The sequence below is a fragment of the Microtus oregoni genome, unplaced genomic scaffold (genome assembly GCF_018167655.1).
Source record: "Microtus oregoni isolate MIOR12 unplaced genomic scaffold, Mior012 000023F_ref0000262, whole genome shotgun sequence".
Classification (NCBI taxonomy): domain Eukaryota; kingdom Metazoa; phylum Chordata; class Mammalia; order Rodentia; family Cricetidae; genus Microtus; species Microtus oregoni.
In genome coordinates this window covers 1072417-1089155 of record NW_024543082.1, presented here as the reverse complement: position 1 = coordinate 1089155, position 16739 = coordinate 1072417, and the positions used below count along the sequence as shown (strand labels likewise).

At 36.7% G+C, this 16739-nt stretch overlaps 1 protein-coding gene across 15 annotated transcripts in view; it reads right to left on the bottom strand.

Annotated features, from left to right (window-relative positions):
- Positions 1–16739, bottom strand: part of Dlg1 (discs large MAGUK scaffold protein 1) — a 190771-nt gene that overhangs the window by 145359 nt on the left and 28673 nt on the right. Inside the window, exon 1 of one of the 15 annotated variants that reach the window (XM_041673125.1) lies at positions 12339–12748. The exons of the other annotated variants lie outside the window; for them this stretch is intronic. Within the exon in view, the coding sequence (XP_041529059.1) occupies positions 12339–12368 (30 nt within the window). The 5' untranslated portion in view covers positions 12369–12748. Of the gene's footprint in view, positions 1–12338; positions 12749–16739 lie in introns of those variants that run through there. 15 annotated transcript variants of the gene reach the window in all.

Genomic DNA, 16739 nt, shown 5'->3' with positions numbered 1-16739 from the left:
AGAAATTTGTGGCTTAATGAGCAAATCTAATTTTAACGAATTAGTATCACTAGTATATTCTGTCAAACAATGAGTTTCAAACAGCCTAAGGAAAGTATTAACAAGAACAGTCCCAGGTACCAACAACAGCTACTTTATGACTCATCAGACATGTACAATGCACGATGTAAAGCACGTTAGAAAGGCTCTGTAAGCTTGAATATACACAATCTTTCAATACTGTAAGAAGAAAAGGCTACTCAGTATTATCTGAGAAAAAGTAGATGACTAATATCTAACCTGAGAAAAACAGAAAACAGCTGGAACTCACTGCTTATAGAACACAAAATTAAACTTGTGACTGCCTCACATGGCAGGAATAAATACACTGTAAACAAACTTGGGTGCTCTGATTATCAGACTATTCAAACAATGGACTCCAAGAAATCAGAATTTTTCCAGGAATCTGAAATCAGAAATTCAGAAAAGAGAATCCAGAAAATCTGGAGAAAGGTAAGGTTAAATACAGCAGTACATTAATAGAGACACCAAGAGCTAAAGAACAATAGCAAGAGTGTGATTGGTTATTTAAAAAAATACTATTAAAAGGTTGGCGAATAGAAATGTTCATTAGCTGAGACAAGAGAAAAACTGTCAGCTATTTAATAAAGCAGATTAAATGGAGAGTTAAGAGTGGAATAAAGTCAATAGAAGAGTTACTATAAGGTAAGAAAGTGGTAACAGGCTATGCAGATAATTTTTAAAGAAATAATCTATGGTGGTTTATAGAAAAGATAGATGGGTGATCCAAACTTTTAAGTTGAGAATGGATATTTTTCATGCTGAAAAAAATTACAATAAGTTGGAGGTATTAGTATCATGTGTGTATATATACAACACAAAATTCATTTGTTTCATAAATACCTTATATACATGATCTAAAAAGAAAGGTCTACAATATGTTTAATGTACCACAATTCTGACTGTAACCTATCAAATGCGGTCAACTGTGGAATTTTCTGCAGGTGGGGTCATGTCAGGGCTCCAAGTTTTTGGAGAGTATTTCAGATCTTCTAATAAAAGATATATAGCTTATATTATAGTTTTTATGTCAGTTTGTAAGTTCATAAATTTGTTCTACAAAATTTAAGAACTATTACATTTAAAGGCGCCATTGTTAATCTATGCTTTGGGATACAGTAACCATGACGTTATAATCTGAATGCAACAGCAAAAAGGGATGGGGCACAACTGTCAAAAAGCAACTGTTGTGTGATACCCAAGATAAATTGTTTAAGTTCAAAACAGTGTGCTGTAACTTTTGGATGTTGAAAGTAATTTTCATGGCAACCACAAATATGATGTGGAACATGCATAAAAGGGGATAAGAAAGAAATGTAAATGTCCTGTGCAAAATTATTCAAACATAGCAGAGAGCAATGCAGGAGATGAAGAACAAGACTGCCACAAAATACACTTAACTAAATCTCAAAGTGGGAAAAGACCCTCCAGAGTTAGCTGAGCTCTAACATCCTCAAATGCAAGCAGAAAGCAATGGGAAGAAGGGTGAGGCTTTCAACTCTCAAAGTCCACCCTCAGTGGTACACTTCCTTCAGCAAGGCCATACCTCCAAAACAAGAGGCATTTTTTTATTCAACTGATCACAGCGAGTAATGGAGAATCAGTGAACTGCCTACCTCACAAACATGAGGATCTGAACTCAGATCCCCAGCAACCACATAAAAGTGAAGTATGGTCATGTACATCTAAACCCTAGCTGGGGCTAGGGAGAGCCAGGGAGAGCCCAGAGCTCACTGGCCAGCAATCTAGCCAAGTGGAGAGTCAGTGAGAAAACTATTTCAAAAGATAGTGACAGTGAAAGGCTCCTAATGTCAACTTCTGGCCTTCATGTGTTCTGTGTGTGTGTGTGTGTTTGTGTGTGTGCGCGCACAATACATACAGACATACATATGGGGGAGGATAAAAACCTAGTTTCTAAACTTTTCAGAACTACAGTACTCAAAGCAGTGGTACTAAAGACAGATATCTAAACAGTATAATATAAAAGGTCCACATTAAACTCTTAAAATACATGGTCAAATAATTTTTTTACAAGAGTGTCAAAATCATTCAATTAGAACAGGCAGTCAGTTTTCCACCTGTAATGGTAAAGTGTAGTGACACATCCACATGTTAAGACCAAAAAAAAAAAAAAAAAAGGAATTGGACTTTTTCCTAATACCATATAAAAAAAACTTGAAACTCCCAACTGACAAAGGACCAAATATAAAACGCTGAGAAACTGCACTGTTCCTTAGCTACATCAAGAAAAGAAAAATAGATAAACTGGATTTCATGAAAAATACGATCAACCTTTCAAAAGCAAATTTAAAGAATGGGAGAGGGTGGTCATAGAGGCACCTTTAATTCCAGCACTCAAGAGGCAGAGGCAGGCTGATCTCTATGAGCTCCAGGCCACCCTGGTCTACAGTGTTACAGACCAGCCAGAGTCAACAAAACAATAAAACAAAACAAAACAAAACAAAAAAAAAAACCAAGAGAAAGGACCTGCAAATCACACATCTAGTAAAGAGTCAATACCTAGAATACACAAAGACCTTCCAATGTCTAATAACAAAATTCAATTCAAGATTTTCAAAATAGAGCAAATGCAAATGATTTCATTCTTCTGTCAAGACACACTTCCATGACCATGGCAAAGACACAGCGCCAATTCTTTCAACCAGTAGAATTCTTGGTGAGGACTTAGTGCCCATAGTTTGCCAGTCTTGTCTCCCACATTCATTTTATACGCAGTATAGGGCTTTATCTGTAGAAGGCACTCCATAAAACAATGTTAAAAGCAATCTTGAAACTTGTCATCCTTTTATTTTACAGTGAAAAACTATAAAATCAGGTTAAAAGGTGCTCAACATTATTTTTAAAGAAATGTCTCCTTTTAGATCTTAAACAAGGACCTCACACTTAAGATTAAGTAAAGGTTTACTTATTAAAATTTCAAAGATAAAGTAAAACAATTATTACTTTAGAAAATCCTTACATATGGTTTGCTTATAGGTGATCAATGTAACACTCTTGAGTCACACAAGCAAAAGATGATAAATGTAGCAACTACTTTAAGGTCACCACATGAAATGCAAAGTTGTAACTAAGCAAAAGCTTGTTTCATCATCAAGCTTTTCCAAAAGCCAATATGAGAAAAACATACTTTCTGGAAATCAGTATTAATTGTAATAAAATAATGAAATCATCACAATAACAATTTATAGTATCAAAAAATCTAGTGGCATAATAAATACTAAACAGTTGTAGAATAGGCTTATGAAATTTTTTGGTGTGGCTGCAGAGCATTAGCTAACACTAGAGGGCAGCATTTCTATTCATTTTAACTTTATTTAAAAAATCTGAACTCTTAAAAGTTCACAGCCTTTCAAAGCTCTTGCTGAGATGCAATTTTAATACAACTTATTACAAGTGCAAGTGTCCTGGTGTATATATGAAGGCTTTGCCCACATGACTCAAAGTTGATATTCATAATTTTCAAGGAGGTAAAGCAAAAATAATGGTGCGATTAATTATTAATATTTCATCTACTTGCTGAATACCCACTGGAATCACAAATAATCCCCATAAAAACGCATTTCTTAGCTGGGTCTTGGTGGCATATGCCTTTAACCCCAGCACTCGAAAGACAAGCAGATCTCTGTGAGTTCAAGAGCTCCACAACAGTAGTAGTTCCACAACAGGCTCCAAAGCTACAGAGAAACCCTCTGCTTGGGGGGGGGGGGGGGGGGGGGAGAGGCATTTCTTCTTTCCTATCCACACAGGATACTCACATACTAATCCCCAGAAATACTTATCATAACCCTAAACCTTTAACAACTAACAACTGGAGACTTGGAACTGACACAGAGTGTCAGGCTTCGCTGGTTCTAAGATGTAAAATAAAAGAGACAAGGAGCTGATAGAGCAAAAATAGGCATGAATAGAAGCAACTTTAAATTTCATCTCTTTTTTAAACTATTGTTACTTTAAGTTCAAATTTGTTCCGGTAACAGAGTTGTACAAAAAACCATCTACCACCCCTAGGCATTTAAAAAGCAAGGGACAGGCTGGAGAGATGGTTCTGCAGTTAAGAGCACTGGCTGCTCTCCCAGAGAACCTGGATTCAATTCCCAGCACCCAAATGGCAGCTCACAACTCACTGTAACTCCAGTTCTAGGGAATTGTGACACCCTCACACAGATACAAATGCAGGCAAAACCCCCATGTACATAAATAAATTAAAAAGTAAAAAGAGACAGAAATTACAAAAGTCCAGAAAAAGTATTCAGAAAAGACTTCTCCACCCAGCCAGGAGGTTACTTATTTTCTATCTAGTAAAAGTTACTGTTACCACATACCAGGCACTGTTTCACAGTTGACAGGTTTTAGTTCAACTCATCTCTAACAAGTTGTAAAGAAGGTACCATTATCTCACCTATGTTACTAAACAGGAAACTAAAACCCAGGAGAAATAATAAGCAACTAGCCTCACAATCAGTAATTTAAGAAGAATTTTAAAATGAGAGGCAGAATAAGAGAAAGTCTTGCTTATGCATTTGAAATTCTTTATAAAAGGATCAACAGAAAATAAAGGCAATGCTTGAAAACAATGTCTCTTATTTCAATCAGAAGATTCTAAATAAGACACGTCCATATGCACTATTAGATGCTAAAAATCAAGAAAAAGGTGAAATGAGAAATGCCATATACTACAGGTAGCATATATCTTTAATCCTAGATTAATAGAGAGGCAGGGAGATATCTGTGAATCACTCTGATTACTTAGTGAATTCCAGGCCTGAGCTAAATAGTCAAACCCTATCACTAAAACCCCAAACCAAACAACAAAAACTGGAAAGTTCAAAATGACCTAGAATAACAACGAGTCTTTCCAAATGTAAACAACTTAGTGGAAACACATTCAATACACATCATGGTGTTCAACAGTCTGAAGGTAATTAAACTGTGAGACATTCGACACTATGTACCAATACATTAAAAATGTTACCGTTTACATTACAAATTCATTACCAAAAGAATCATGATTATGCTCAGATTTAGCAGCAAGGTAATCATTTTTAAGTAAAAACAAAACAAAAATGCTGATTATAAAACGTTTATATATTATAAAACGTCCAAACAACGAAATAATTATGAATGTTACAGGAAAACATCCAATGACATGTTAAAAGATTTTCAAAATGCACTGAACACAAATTCTCACCTATCTCCAATCCCTTAGTCACACCAATGACAAGAACTGATCACAATACATCTGCCTACAACTGCTTATCAGAATCCTTAATACAACTGCTCGGGATGTAGCTCAGTAGCAGAGCATCTGATCAGAAGTTTTCTGACAGCAACCGGTACTAAATGGTTTAATGAGGCTGGGAGCAGTGGCAGGTGGTTCTCTGTGAGTTTGAGGAGGCCAGCCAGGTTTGCATAGTGAGTTCCATAGCCAGAACTACACAGTTGAGACCCTGCCCCATCTCCACCCCGCAAAAGGGAAAAAGTTGGTTTTGGTCAACAGATAGATTATGACCTTGTTAACTAGTAAAGTCATAATGCAAAGGGCAAAAACAACTTAGGAAAACAGGTAAAGCATGTCTTTAATCCACCTCTCGTTTGGGTCCTATTAACAAAAAGGAACCCCAGGGACTCCAATTAGAGTAATTTAAAACCCAGTTTCTCAGAACTAAGAAAACTACAGTAGTTTATTTTTTAATATAGGTTATTTACTATGGGGGGAGCACATGCCATGGCATACATGTGGAGGTTAGAAGACAACTTTGAGAATTAGCTGTCTCCTACTATGAGTTTTGGAGATCCAATTCAGGTGGTCAAGTCTGCATGGCAAGAGCTTTTACTTGCTGAGTCATTTCCCTGGTTCTACAGGACCTTCTTAGAGCTATGTCATGCTAGCATGTGGAAAGATATATAGAGATGAGTTTACCCAGCTCTTTTGTCTCTCTAAACTAGGCAAGAGATATTCCCAAGGACAACATGCTACTTCTTTAGAGAGTTTCTCAGTAGCAAAATGCTTAGTGAATTTAATAAGTTGAGTACAAATTTTGTATAGAAAAATCAACAAAGCTAGCTGCAATGGTGCACACTTGGAAACCAGAACATAAGAAGGTAGACAGGAGGAGGACCAGGAAGCCAAGGTCAGCATCAGATGCAAAGCATTCAAGGCCAGTCTGTGCTATATGAGGTCTTTTCTCAAACAAACGAATAAGTGAAATTTTAAGCAGAGCTCTAAAACAGAGAAGCAACAAGAAACTTTATCAGATTCTAAATCATACTATTTAAAGCTTCAATTAGTAAAACACTGTTAGGCTGATTCATAAACAGACCAGTGAAACAAATCTAATACCCAGAAACAGACCCAAAGACACGGGAACTTGCTGGGTGAAACTTCAGCTCAGTGGGTGGAGGTAAATAGGGACTTTTAAAGAAATGACATGAACAAACAGGTAACAATTTAGAAAACAATCTTTCACTGAGAAGGGAGGACTGAGTAACACTGTAAGTAAAGACACATGACAAAGTGTGTGTGTGCGGGCATGGGGAAGGGTTGAAAACCTGCAACCAACCTTACAGAAAAAGGTTAATTTCTGATAATTAAAAAAGTTCTTACAAACTACAAAGAAAAGGGCTATCCCTCCAAATAATACATTACAATAAACCTTAATTAAACACATCAGAGAAATGCAAATTAAAATTTCACTTCATGTTAAGCAGGGTGGCACAGGCCTTTAATCCCAGCACTTTGGAGACAGAGGCAGGCCGATGTCTGTGAGTTCAAGGACAGTCTGGTCTACAGAGCGAGTTCTAGGATAACCAGGACTGTTATAGAGAAACCCTGTCTCTCATAGAACACTAGTCACCCATCAAAAGTAAAAATTATTCACTCACATGCTGCTAATAAAAATGCAAAATGGCACAATTCCTATGGAATTATGTAACAAAAGTACCAAAATTAAGGAGCATTTTTCTCTGAACCAACAAAGCCACATATAAAGAAACTGTTACAAATACAAAATGACAAAGCTGTTTACTGAAGCATTCTTCGTAACAGTGAAAGAGTAAAAAGAATCTTTCTGTTCACTAAAAGAATTTATAATTGTTTTAGCTCATTTGGGTTGCTAGAATACAATATACTACAGACTAAGCAATCAATAAGGAACTGAACTGAATTTCCTTTGTGTCTTGAACACCTGCAGGACAGGTATCTGAAGCAGACAGAAGCAACCTCCAGCAGAAGAACACTGTATTCTCCTTGCTGCAGAAAGGGTAGAAGGACAGTAAGGGATCCTTCAGTCTGGAGCCTTTCCATCAGGTCAAAGCACTCATGACAATCATTTCTCAGAAGCCACAACTCTCAACACCTATACATTGTATGTATTCATTTTTAACATGAATTGGGGGGTGATACCATCATTTGGGCATGAAGTTCTACTGGACAATGTTGAAGCTGCTGACATTTTGCAGTTCAGAGATACTGAAGTACTAAAGTGAGAAAGGATTCTGTTTCCCAAATCCAGTATAATCCAGAAATAAATACAGTCACATAGTCAATGGATGATTAGGGTATTTAAGTGAGGAGAAGCCAAATATGTACCAACAAAAAAATGATACAGTGGAAGAGCTGGAGAGATTGATCAGTGGTTAAGAGTAGTAGCTGCTCTTCCGGGTCCCAGGTTCAACTCCCAGCACCCACATGGCAGCTCACAAATGTAACTCCAGTTCCAGGGGATCTGACATCCTCACAGACATACATGCAGGAAAACACAATGCACATACAAATAAAAATAAATAATTTTTAAGAGACATGTGTGGGAAAAACAGCAAGAAAACCTACTTTCTGGATCATTCTGAATTCATTATTTTAAAAAAGATACAGAACAATAAGTGACTTTTAATATTTTATCTTATGTGTGTTGGTGTTTTGCTTGTATGTATGTCTGAGCCCTACTTGTGTACCTGGTGTCCACAGAGGCCAGAAAAGGTTATTGGCTCCCCTGGAACTGGAGTTACAGACAGTTGTGAGTCTCCATATGGGTGCTAAAAATTGAACCCAAATCCTTGGAAGAGCAACTAGAGTTCTTACCAGTAAGCTATCTCTCCAGGCCTAATAAATAAATTTTTAATGAGTTTTCTGAAATATCCGTATGTGCATTACAAAGCAAAACAATTTTTTAGGCCTCAAGTTTGGGTTTTACGGACCAAAGCTCTACCCGTAACATATTATACTGAGTACCTACTATGTACTAAACACTGGATCAGGCAGAACTACTACAGAAAACTAAACAGTGCTTTTATAATACTTTCAATACAATGAGAAGAATACAGTAATAACAAATATAAATGCATGGTACACTACATATTAGAAAGGAAAAATGAGGCATACTCTGATAGAAGAACTAAATCTAAAGAGTACACTAGAGAGTCCCTGATGAAGCGATCCATCAACTGGAATCAGAAGGATATGATCTAAGAGCAGAAGCTTGGAAACTGTCATGGATAAATACTCAAAGATGAAAGAAACACCTCAGAGGAACTGGAAAAGGCCTATTAACAAAAATAATGGAAACCTAGTATAGTTCTTTTTTTTAAATATTTATTTATTATGTATACAATATTTTGTTTGTGTGTATGTCTGCAGGCCAGAAGAGGGCACCAGACCTCATTACAGATGGTTGTGAGCCACCATGTGGTTGCTGGGAATTGAACTTAGGATCTTTGGTAGAGCAGGCAATGCTCTTAACCTCTGAGCCATCTCTCCAGCCCCCCTAGTATAGTTCTTAAGGCAAACATATTGCCAATTCCTTAATTAGGAAAAAATCCAAAAAATATACATAATAAAAATATATTAATATTAACATCTTATATAATATTAATATTTAATAACATACAATAAAATTACATATAGCATATATATGTATACAGCAAACTGTCCTGATAGCACCTAATATGATCTACAAGTTTTGACAGATTAAATATTACCAACTAGGGTTGGTGAGATCACTCAGCAGTTCAGAGTATTAGCTGAGCTTCCAGACAATCTGGGTTCAATTCCCAACACCTGGAGAGTAAACAACTTTCTGTGCTTCCAGCTCCAGAGTATCCAACACCCTCTTCTGGCCTCCTTAGGTACTCAATGCATGCACATGGCACACAGACACACATGCAGGGGTAAAACCATTATGCATAAATTAAAATTAAATCTTTTTTTATTTTTTTAAAGATTTATTTATTTATTATGTATGCAGTGTTCTGCCTCCATGTATCCCTGCAGGCCAGAAGAGGGCACCAGATCTCATTACAGATGGTTGTGAGCCACCATGTGGTTGCTGGGAATTGAACTCAGGACCTTTGGAAGACGAGGCAATGATATTAACCATTGAGCCATCTCTCCAGCCCTTAAAATTAAATCTTAAAAAAATAAATATTAGCAACTGGCACTGAGTCTTGAGCTGGAGAGTTACTTTCTCCTTTCTAGTCTTAAATAAGAACCTAAGTAAGACGCCTCTTTTTTAGCTCTATCTTGTCAACTATCGGTCTATTAAATGACCCTAAGAAGACAGAGAAGAGCTTTTCCCTGTATATGATCAAAAATTAGTTAATAAAGGGTGGGAAAAGGTATGATCCTACTATAAGAATTTTGGGTACTAAAGTTATACCTGTTAGCTCCCCTCCTTTCCTTTTTCTTCACAGAAGTTACGAATCAGATAAAATGCACTACAATAAAGAATATATATGCCCTTAGCTTCAGTGTGTGTGTGTATGAAGTTACAAATCAGATAAAATGCACTACAATAAAGAATATATATGCCCCTTAGCTTCAGTGTGTGTGTGTGTGTGTGTGTGTGTGCGCGTGTATGAAGCACTTTACTGCTATTATAAAAAAAAAAAAGCTTCTTAGCAATATTCCCAAAGCACTCCTTAGATCTAGTGTGCTTACAATTAACTTTCTTACAATGATAATGAACCTAATAAAACTATTTTTCTCTACCTAGTCTCTCATATTAGCTTTACAATGATCTCTTTATAAAGTGGCTAGTTGGGAACCTAAGAATCCTCAAGGAGAAAATTAACTGTTTTCTAAGACATTATACAGGAGACACACAAGAAAATACTGTATTCAAGCAGATTAAATAACATGTAATCTATATTAGTACAAGTAAAAACAACCCAAAATACCAGAATATAAATGTTCCTTCCTTTTGAAAAGTGTTTAAACCCAGAACATTTAAAAAAAAAATAAAAATCAAGGAGAACGTATGCTTTCAAACCCACCACATTTCCGTTTCAAATGTATCAATGAGGGCTGGGTATGTAGCTCAGTGATAGAGCACTTGCCTGGTATACGCATGGTCCCAGGTATATTTCCCAGCATTGGGAGGGGGAAACCAACTTAGCTCCTTTTAAGGAATGCATTAATCAGAAAAGGAATGTACGGCTATTTAAAACTGTCTTAAATTAGTAAATGCCAATTATACTACTGTAGATGGAGGCCAAGATTCAGCAGCTCAATAACAGTGAAGATTTAGTCATCCCATCTCACAACCTAGTCATTTGAAAGCGTTTTAAAATAACAGTCTTCATTGTGAAGAACATATAGTTATTATAGTTGGGAGGGGGACTCAAAAACTAATCATCATTGCTTTAGCTCAACCCACATGCCTGTTCTTAAGGGTATCCATGGTAGCAGTGATGCAACATGCCTACCTAGTTCACTGTGCCTACACAAGTGGGAGATAGGGGAGGCGGATGATGAAAAAAAATTTTACTTGAGGAGTTTTAGTATTAACACGATAGAATTATATCAACTACATTGTCAGATTTTAAAAAGCACAAAGCTCTCCAAAAATTATAAAGGCAGGAAGGCAAGAAGGGGAATAAGGATGCACTGAAGTCTTTAGTTGAAGAGAAAAAAAAATTGTTCTTCTTGCTGTAGCAATTGCTTAAAAATGTTCAAAGGGTTTATTTCTAACCACAGAATAAGTGAATCTAATTTAGAATTTTCAAAACTACAAATAATGTTTTATGCTTCCTAATTTCCAACCTACATATCTTCCTATTTTTGTTTTCACAGTTACATAATTATAAATATTTTAAGGATAGTGATTATATCCAATGTTTTTTTACGCAATAAAAAATGTTATTTTGCTTTAAAAAAAAAGGAGGGTGAATGCAAAATAAATCTAAATCTATAAAATAAAGAGAAATTAACTAAATGAAATTATACAAGGTAATTCACAGGAGAAAGCCAAACATAGATGTCAAAAAAATCAAAAACAAAAAACTTGAAAGGAAAACACAGCCAACCAACCAAACAAACAAACCTGTTTTCAGGAGTATGTGTCTCTTAAATACTCTTTGGAAATACTTCAATAAAGCAGTTTACTTACATCCTGGAGAAGCCCACCCTCTTAGCACAGAGGACAAGCCCACATCATGGGCACATTGCATCTGATCACAGACTACTATCTGAACCATAGCTCTGCATGCCGTAATAAAACAAAAGTCAATGCCATCAGTTTTCCCACCTTCCTTCTTCTGAGAACTAATTTATTGCACAAAAATAATCATGGCTTGCTTTCAGAAATAATACTTTTGCTCTTCCTTTACTACTGAACATAATCTTAAAATCTCAACAGTTGTGTCTAAAAAAATCACTATGAGGCATTAGTGTGTAGAAACAAAAACTAAAATGGAGTTTTGAAAACCCAAATGTAAAGTTTAAATGTAAGCACCTGAAATTACAACCATACAGTCATACAAGGACCACAAACTGGTGCTTAGAAATCAAAGTTGTCTACTTGGAGACTAAGTGAGGCATGCTGGACTCAGGACAAAAAGCAAAGCAGGCTTTAAAAGTATTTCAAGAAGTGCTGAGCAACTTCACGATTCTCCGTTCAGACCAGTATCTACCTAACAACACAGTGAGAACCCGACTGTTTAAAAAAGAATAGTCCAGAAACTGTAGGCAAAACGAGCCATACTTTCAGCTAACATGCCATGTCCAGGGAAAGAGAAGAACTCTGAGGAAATACAAGACCTAAACATACAAAGGCTTTCCATATCCATACTGTTAGGAGGAAAACTGCCTGTAAATCTCAGAGGAAAAAAATCAGTTTTGCATACTATTTTTACCTTCCTGAAATACATTTCAAACTACTGCCTTTGCTAACTATGCATCACATAAACCCAAGCATCTATCTGCAAGCATCTAACAATGGCTATGTTTCAGGTTAAAGAATGAGCACAGAAAATCTAAATCTTACCTTGGTGGTTACAATGCACAGGCAATCCATTATTCTACCATTACAATATTATAAACATAAAGCAAAACTATTCAAATTGTCTAGTTCAACAACAAAAAACTTCAAATAAAAAAGTTGTTAGATAAAATCGTAGATGAAAAGTTATAACTGTGCCAAGATCTCGCCAGGATCCATTCTTAGAGATAGCAATTTTTCTACTATCTGAAATATAAGAAGCCAGAATGCATCACGTGCCCTACAATCTTCTTTATGTAATCTGTATCTGAAGAACTTGAAATTATCCAACAAAACACTGTGGAGCTTGCTGGGGTTTATTCCGTAAGAGCCCACTGCTGCTTCAGATGCTACTTCATTAATCCCTCTTTTCAAGATCCGTTGCCAGGGAGTCATCTGATTAAATGCCTCACAAGGAGGGTTCCCAAGCACAAATTTAAATCTGTTTCTCCTTGTTTGATATAGTGTAGATATTCAAAGAACTGCCAAAGAAGAAGAAAATCACTAGAAAAATGCAAGCAAACATTTCTTCACTAAACCATTTCAGCAACTGCAGTCTGCAAAGTAATGACTTTCTCAGGCAGTAATGAATGGAATATTCCAAGTGTTATTTTTGAGAAGGGGAGCAGGGAGAACAAAGTAATAATGTAAAACATCACTAAAACTTACATTTTCTCTCCTTACCAAAACAGACAACATTTTATCACTGAAGTCAGATTTTTACTTTATTATGTTACCAAGTCCATTCCAATCCCTTGTCCCTCAGGTACAGGGAGGAAGCACCACAAGGAGGCAGGTATAACTGTACCATATCAAACTCCTAAGTAAGTACTCATTTTTAACCCGGAGACCTCCTAACTTTTTAAATGGTGTCTGGTCCTTACAATCAAAACCTAACAGAAAAGGGAAAGGACACAGAGATGCCAAGTGGCTTTCAATTTCATAAGCTTCCAACTCCCCTATAAAAACATATAGTAAGGAAGAGTACTATCTGCAATTCCAATACCTTAAATAAAATTTATCATTTTTTTAAAGCAGAATACTAGAAACAATGTATGTAATATTCAAACACTGACAGGGCATTGCATTTTTTGAAGGAAAATAGAGAATTTAGTTGATTTCTCTGTGTTCAGAAATTTCATAAAAAGAGAGAAGGTCTCCCTCAGCATGGCAGACTTCCAAAAAGTGAAGGCTGGACAATCCCTATAGGAAATAAGAAACATGGTTCAACCCATTAATAAGCTATATAAGCAGTCATTTTCTTTCTTGGGTAGGAGCACACACTCAGTTTTCTCTTATAAAAAACACACTTTAAGAGTTCTTCCCTTTACTTCTGTTATAATTTCTATATTCAATAGCTATTAAGTTCCAACAAGGGCAAAACTCAAGAATGTCTCCTGCATCTATTGTTTTGTCCTCATCAATTGAGGGTTAGCATATTGTGACCAGGACATAACCGTGGTTCAATATGTGTTGATGACTGAGTAACATGTAAACTGTAGGTGATTAGAAAATTAAATTTTTGAATTGATTCTAAAAATGAGACACCTCATTTTCCCAAGACTACTTCTAAAATATCTCTCCTAACTCAATTATAAATTTGTAAGAGTATAGATTAAATGGCCAAATAGCCAAGTTTAAATCTGAGTCACCTTGATGCATATTTAACAAGTCACACTTTAGAAAATAATTTTAGTTGGACTTTATATTCATCTTAGACACAGTCATCTGTATAACTACATTCCTCTAGTCAGATGTGGGCTGCAGAGACGGTTTGATAAAATGCTTGCCTTGTAAGCACCTGAGTTTAATGCTCATATTCTACATTTAAACTTTTAAAAAGTAAATAAAAAGAGCCATGTATATACGACAATACCCGGGGCTTGATGGCCAGCCAGCTTAACCTAAATTGGCATGGCACGTTCCAGGCCCATGAAAGACACTGTCTCAAAAACACAGGTGGACAGCAGAGATTGTTTTCTGGTCTGAACACACAAGTGCATATGTGCCTGCATACTTGCTTCCTATACACACATCTATGTGTGTACACGTGCACACATAAACACACACACACACACACACACACACACACACAAATTAAATCTACTTAACTTCAAACAGCAGTTTTACAGAATCTTAGCTGCATGAGATGTTGCTCTTTCTAAATTAAAATATCACCTGACCATTTATCCACTCTTCTACTAGCACCCATTTTAAGTTCATCTATTTTCCTATTTGGACAGTAGTTGTACATATACAATGTCTATGATGTAACCAGTTAACTGTATTACCTGTTTTAATGTACTTGTCTTTCAATAAAGCTTGAATATAGCATCTCATACTCAAGGTTCATCATTTAACCTGTACTAAATTCTATACTTACTCCACCTATCAACAGCCAAACTGGCACTGACAAGTCACATTTTTCTTTTGGTTTTTTCGAGACAAGGTTTCTCTGAAGCTTTGGAGCTGTCCTGGAACTCACTCTGTAGATCAGGCTGGCCTCAAACTCACAGAGATCTGCCTGCTTCTGCCTGCCGAGTGCTGAGATTAAAAGCATGTGCCACCACTGCCAGGCTGACAAGGCACATTTTAAATCAATGTGTTCCTTTCAAATCATTTCCTCTTTGAAATGATTTAGAAGTTACTCTGTAATACAAGCAACTTTAAAAAGATTTAAAATAACCCTTCAGAGATGACAATATCTCACATAATATCTAGGAACAAAAGATAATCAACACTGCTTCAGAATACCAGTGACTTGTTAAACCATGATGGTGTGATAGGGAACAAAATGTTCCACCTTAAACAACAAAAACACAAACACTGGACATGTATAAAGGAATAGTTTTCAGGTACTGAAAAGGGGCAGTACAAACCAATGAACCTGTATGAGGGGAAATAGAAGATGAGCCCTGTAACTGTCCAGCCAAGGGAGAACTCAACACAGCCCAGTGATATGTGAGGAGACCTAGGTGAAAACTCAGTATTCTCAAGGTGTCCAAAAGCATGGGAAGAGTAAGCAGAAGGGATGGGCTGCACAGGCAGGGCGCCCTCAAATGGCCAGATTAGCTGTGATCATCTTGATCAGCAAAGACATCAACTTGAGGTAAAGAAAAATCTAGGAGGTGGAGGAAGGAGAAAGTGTCAGGCCCCAGGATTCACATAGCACCAAGAATAACAGAATATTCCTACTAGGCAGGACAGACAGGATTGAGTATGGCCACAGTCTGGGAACAAAATTAGCCTCACACTAAAGGCTTCCAGGTATTGCTTAAAAACAAACAAACAGACCCAAAAAGAGGAACATGGGATGTACTCACTCATATTTGGTTTCTAGCCATAAATAAAGGACATTGAGCCTATAATTAGTGATCCTAGAGAAGCTAAATAAGAAGGTGAACCCAAAGAAAAACATATAGGCATCCTCCTGAATATTAACCTTCATCAGGCAATGAAAGGAGACAGAGACAGAGACCCACATTGGAGCACCAGACAGAAATCTCAAGGTCCAAATCAGGAGCAGAAGGAGAGAGAGCACAAGCAAGGAACTTAGGACCGCGAGGGGTGCACCCACACCCTGAGACAATGGGGATGTTCTATCGGGAACTCACCAAGGCCAGCTGGCCTGGGTCTGAAAAAGCCTGGGATAAAAACGGACTCGCTGAACATAGCGGACAATGAGGACTACTGAGAACTCAAGATCAATGGCAATGGGTTTTTGATCCTACTGCACGTACTGGTTTTGTGGGAGCCTAGGCTGTTTGGATGCTCACCTTACTAGACCTGGATGGAGGTGGGCGGTCCTTGGACTTCCCACAGGGCAGGGAACCCTGATTGCTCTTTGGGCTGATGAGGGAGGGGGACTTGTTTGAGGGAGGGGGAGGGAAATGGGAGGCAGTGGCGGGGAAGAGACAGAAATCTTTAATAAATAAATAAATAAAGCCAAAAAAAAGCCAAAAAAAGAATATTTAAAAGAATAATAACCTATGCTTACAACAAACAAAAATTCACAACATCTGCCAAACTTTCAAGCAAGCAAACAAAAAGAAAAAAAAAAACAATGACCATATTAGGAGATATAGAAAATAAAAAGTAACCAAATTGAAATTCTAGAGAGCATTAAAATTTCTGAATTTTTTTATGACTGGAATTAATGATACTACATTCAATAAATTAAGATACAAAAACTGTCCAAAATGAGGAAAAATTATCATCTTAATAAGGTGTGGAACACATCCAATCAAACTAGTTTACAACTAATTGGAATCCCTGAAGAAAAGAGATGGGTGAAATCTCTCTTTCTCATGTTTAACCCCAGGGGTCTTGTTCAAGCTAGGCAAACATTCTACCCACTGATCTATAGACCCCAGTACTCATTGTTAGATTGTATTTTGAGATAGGGTC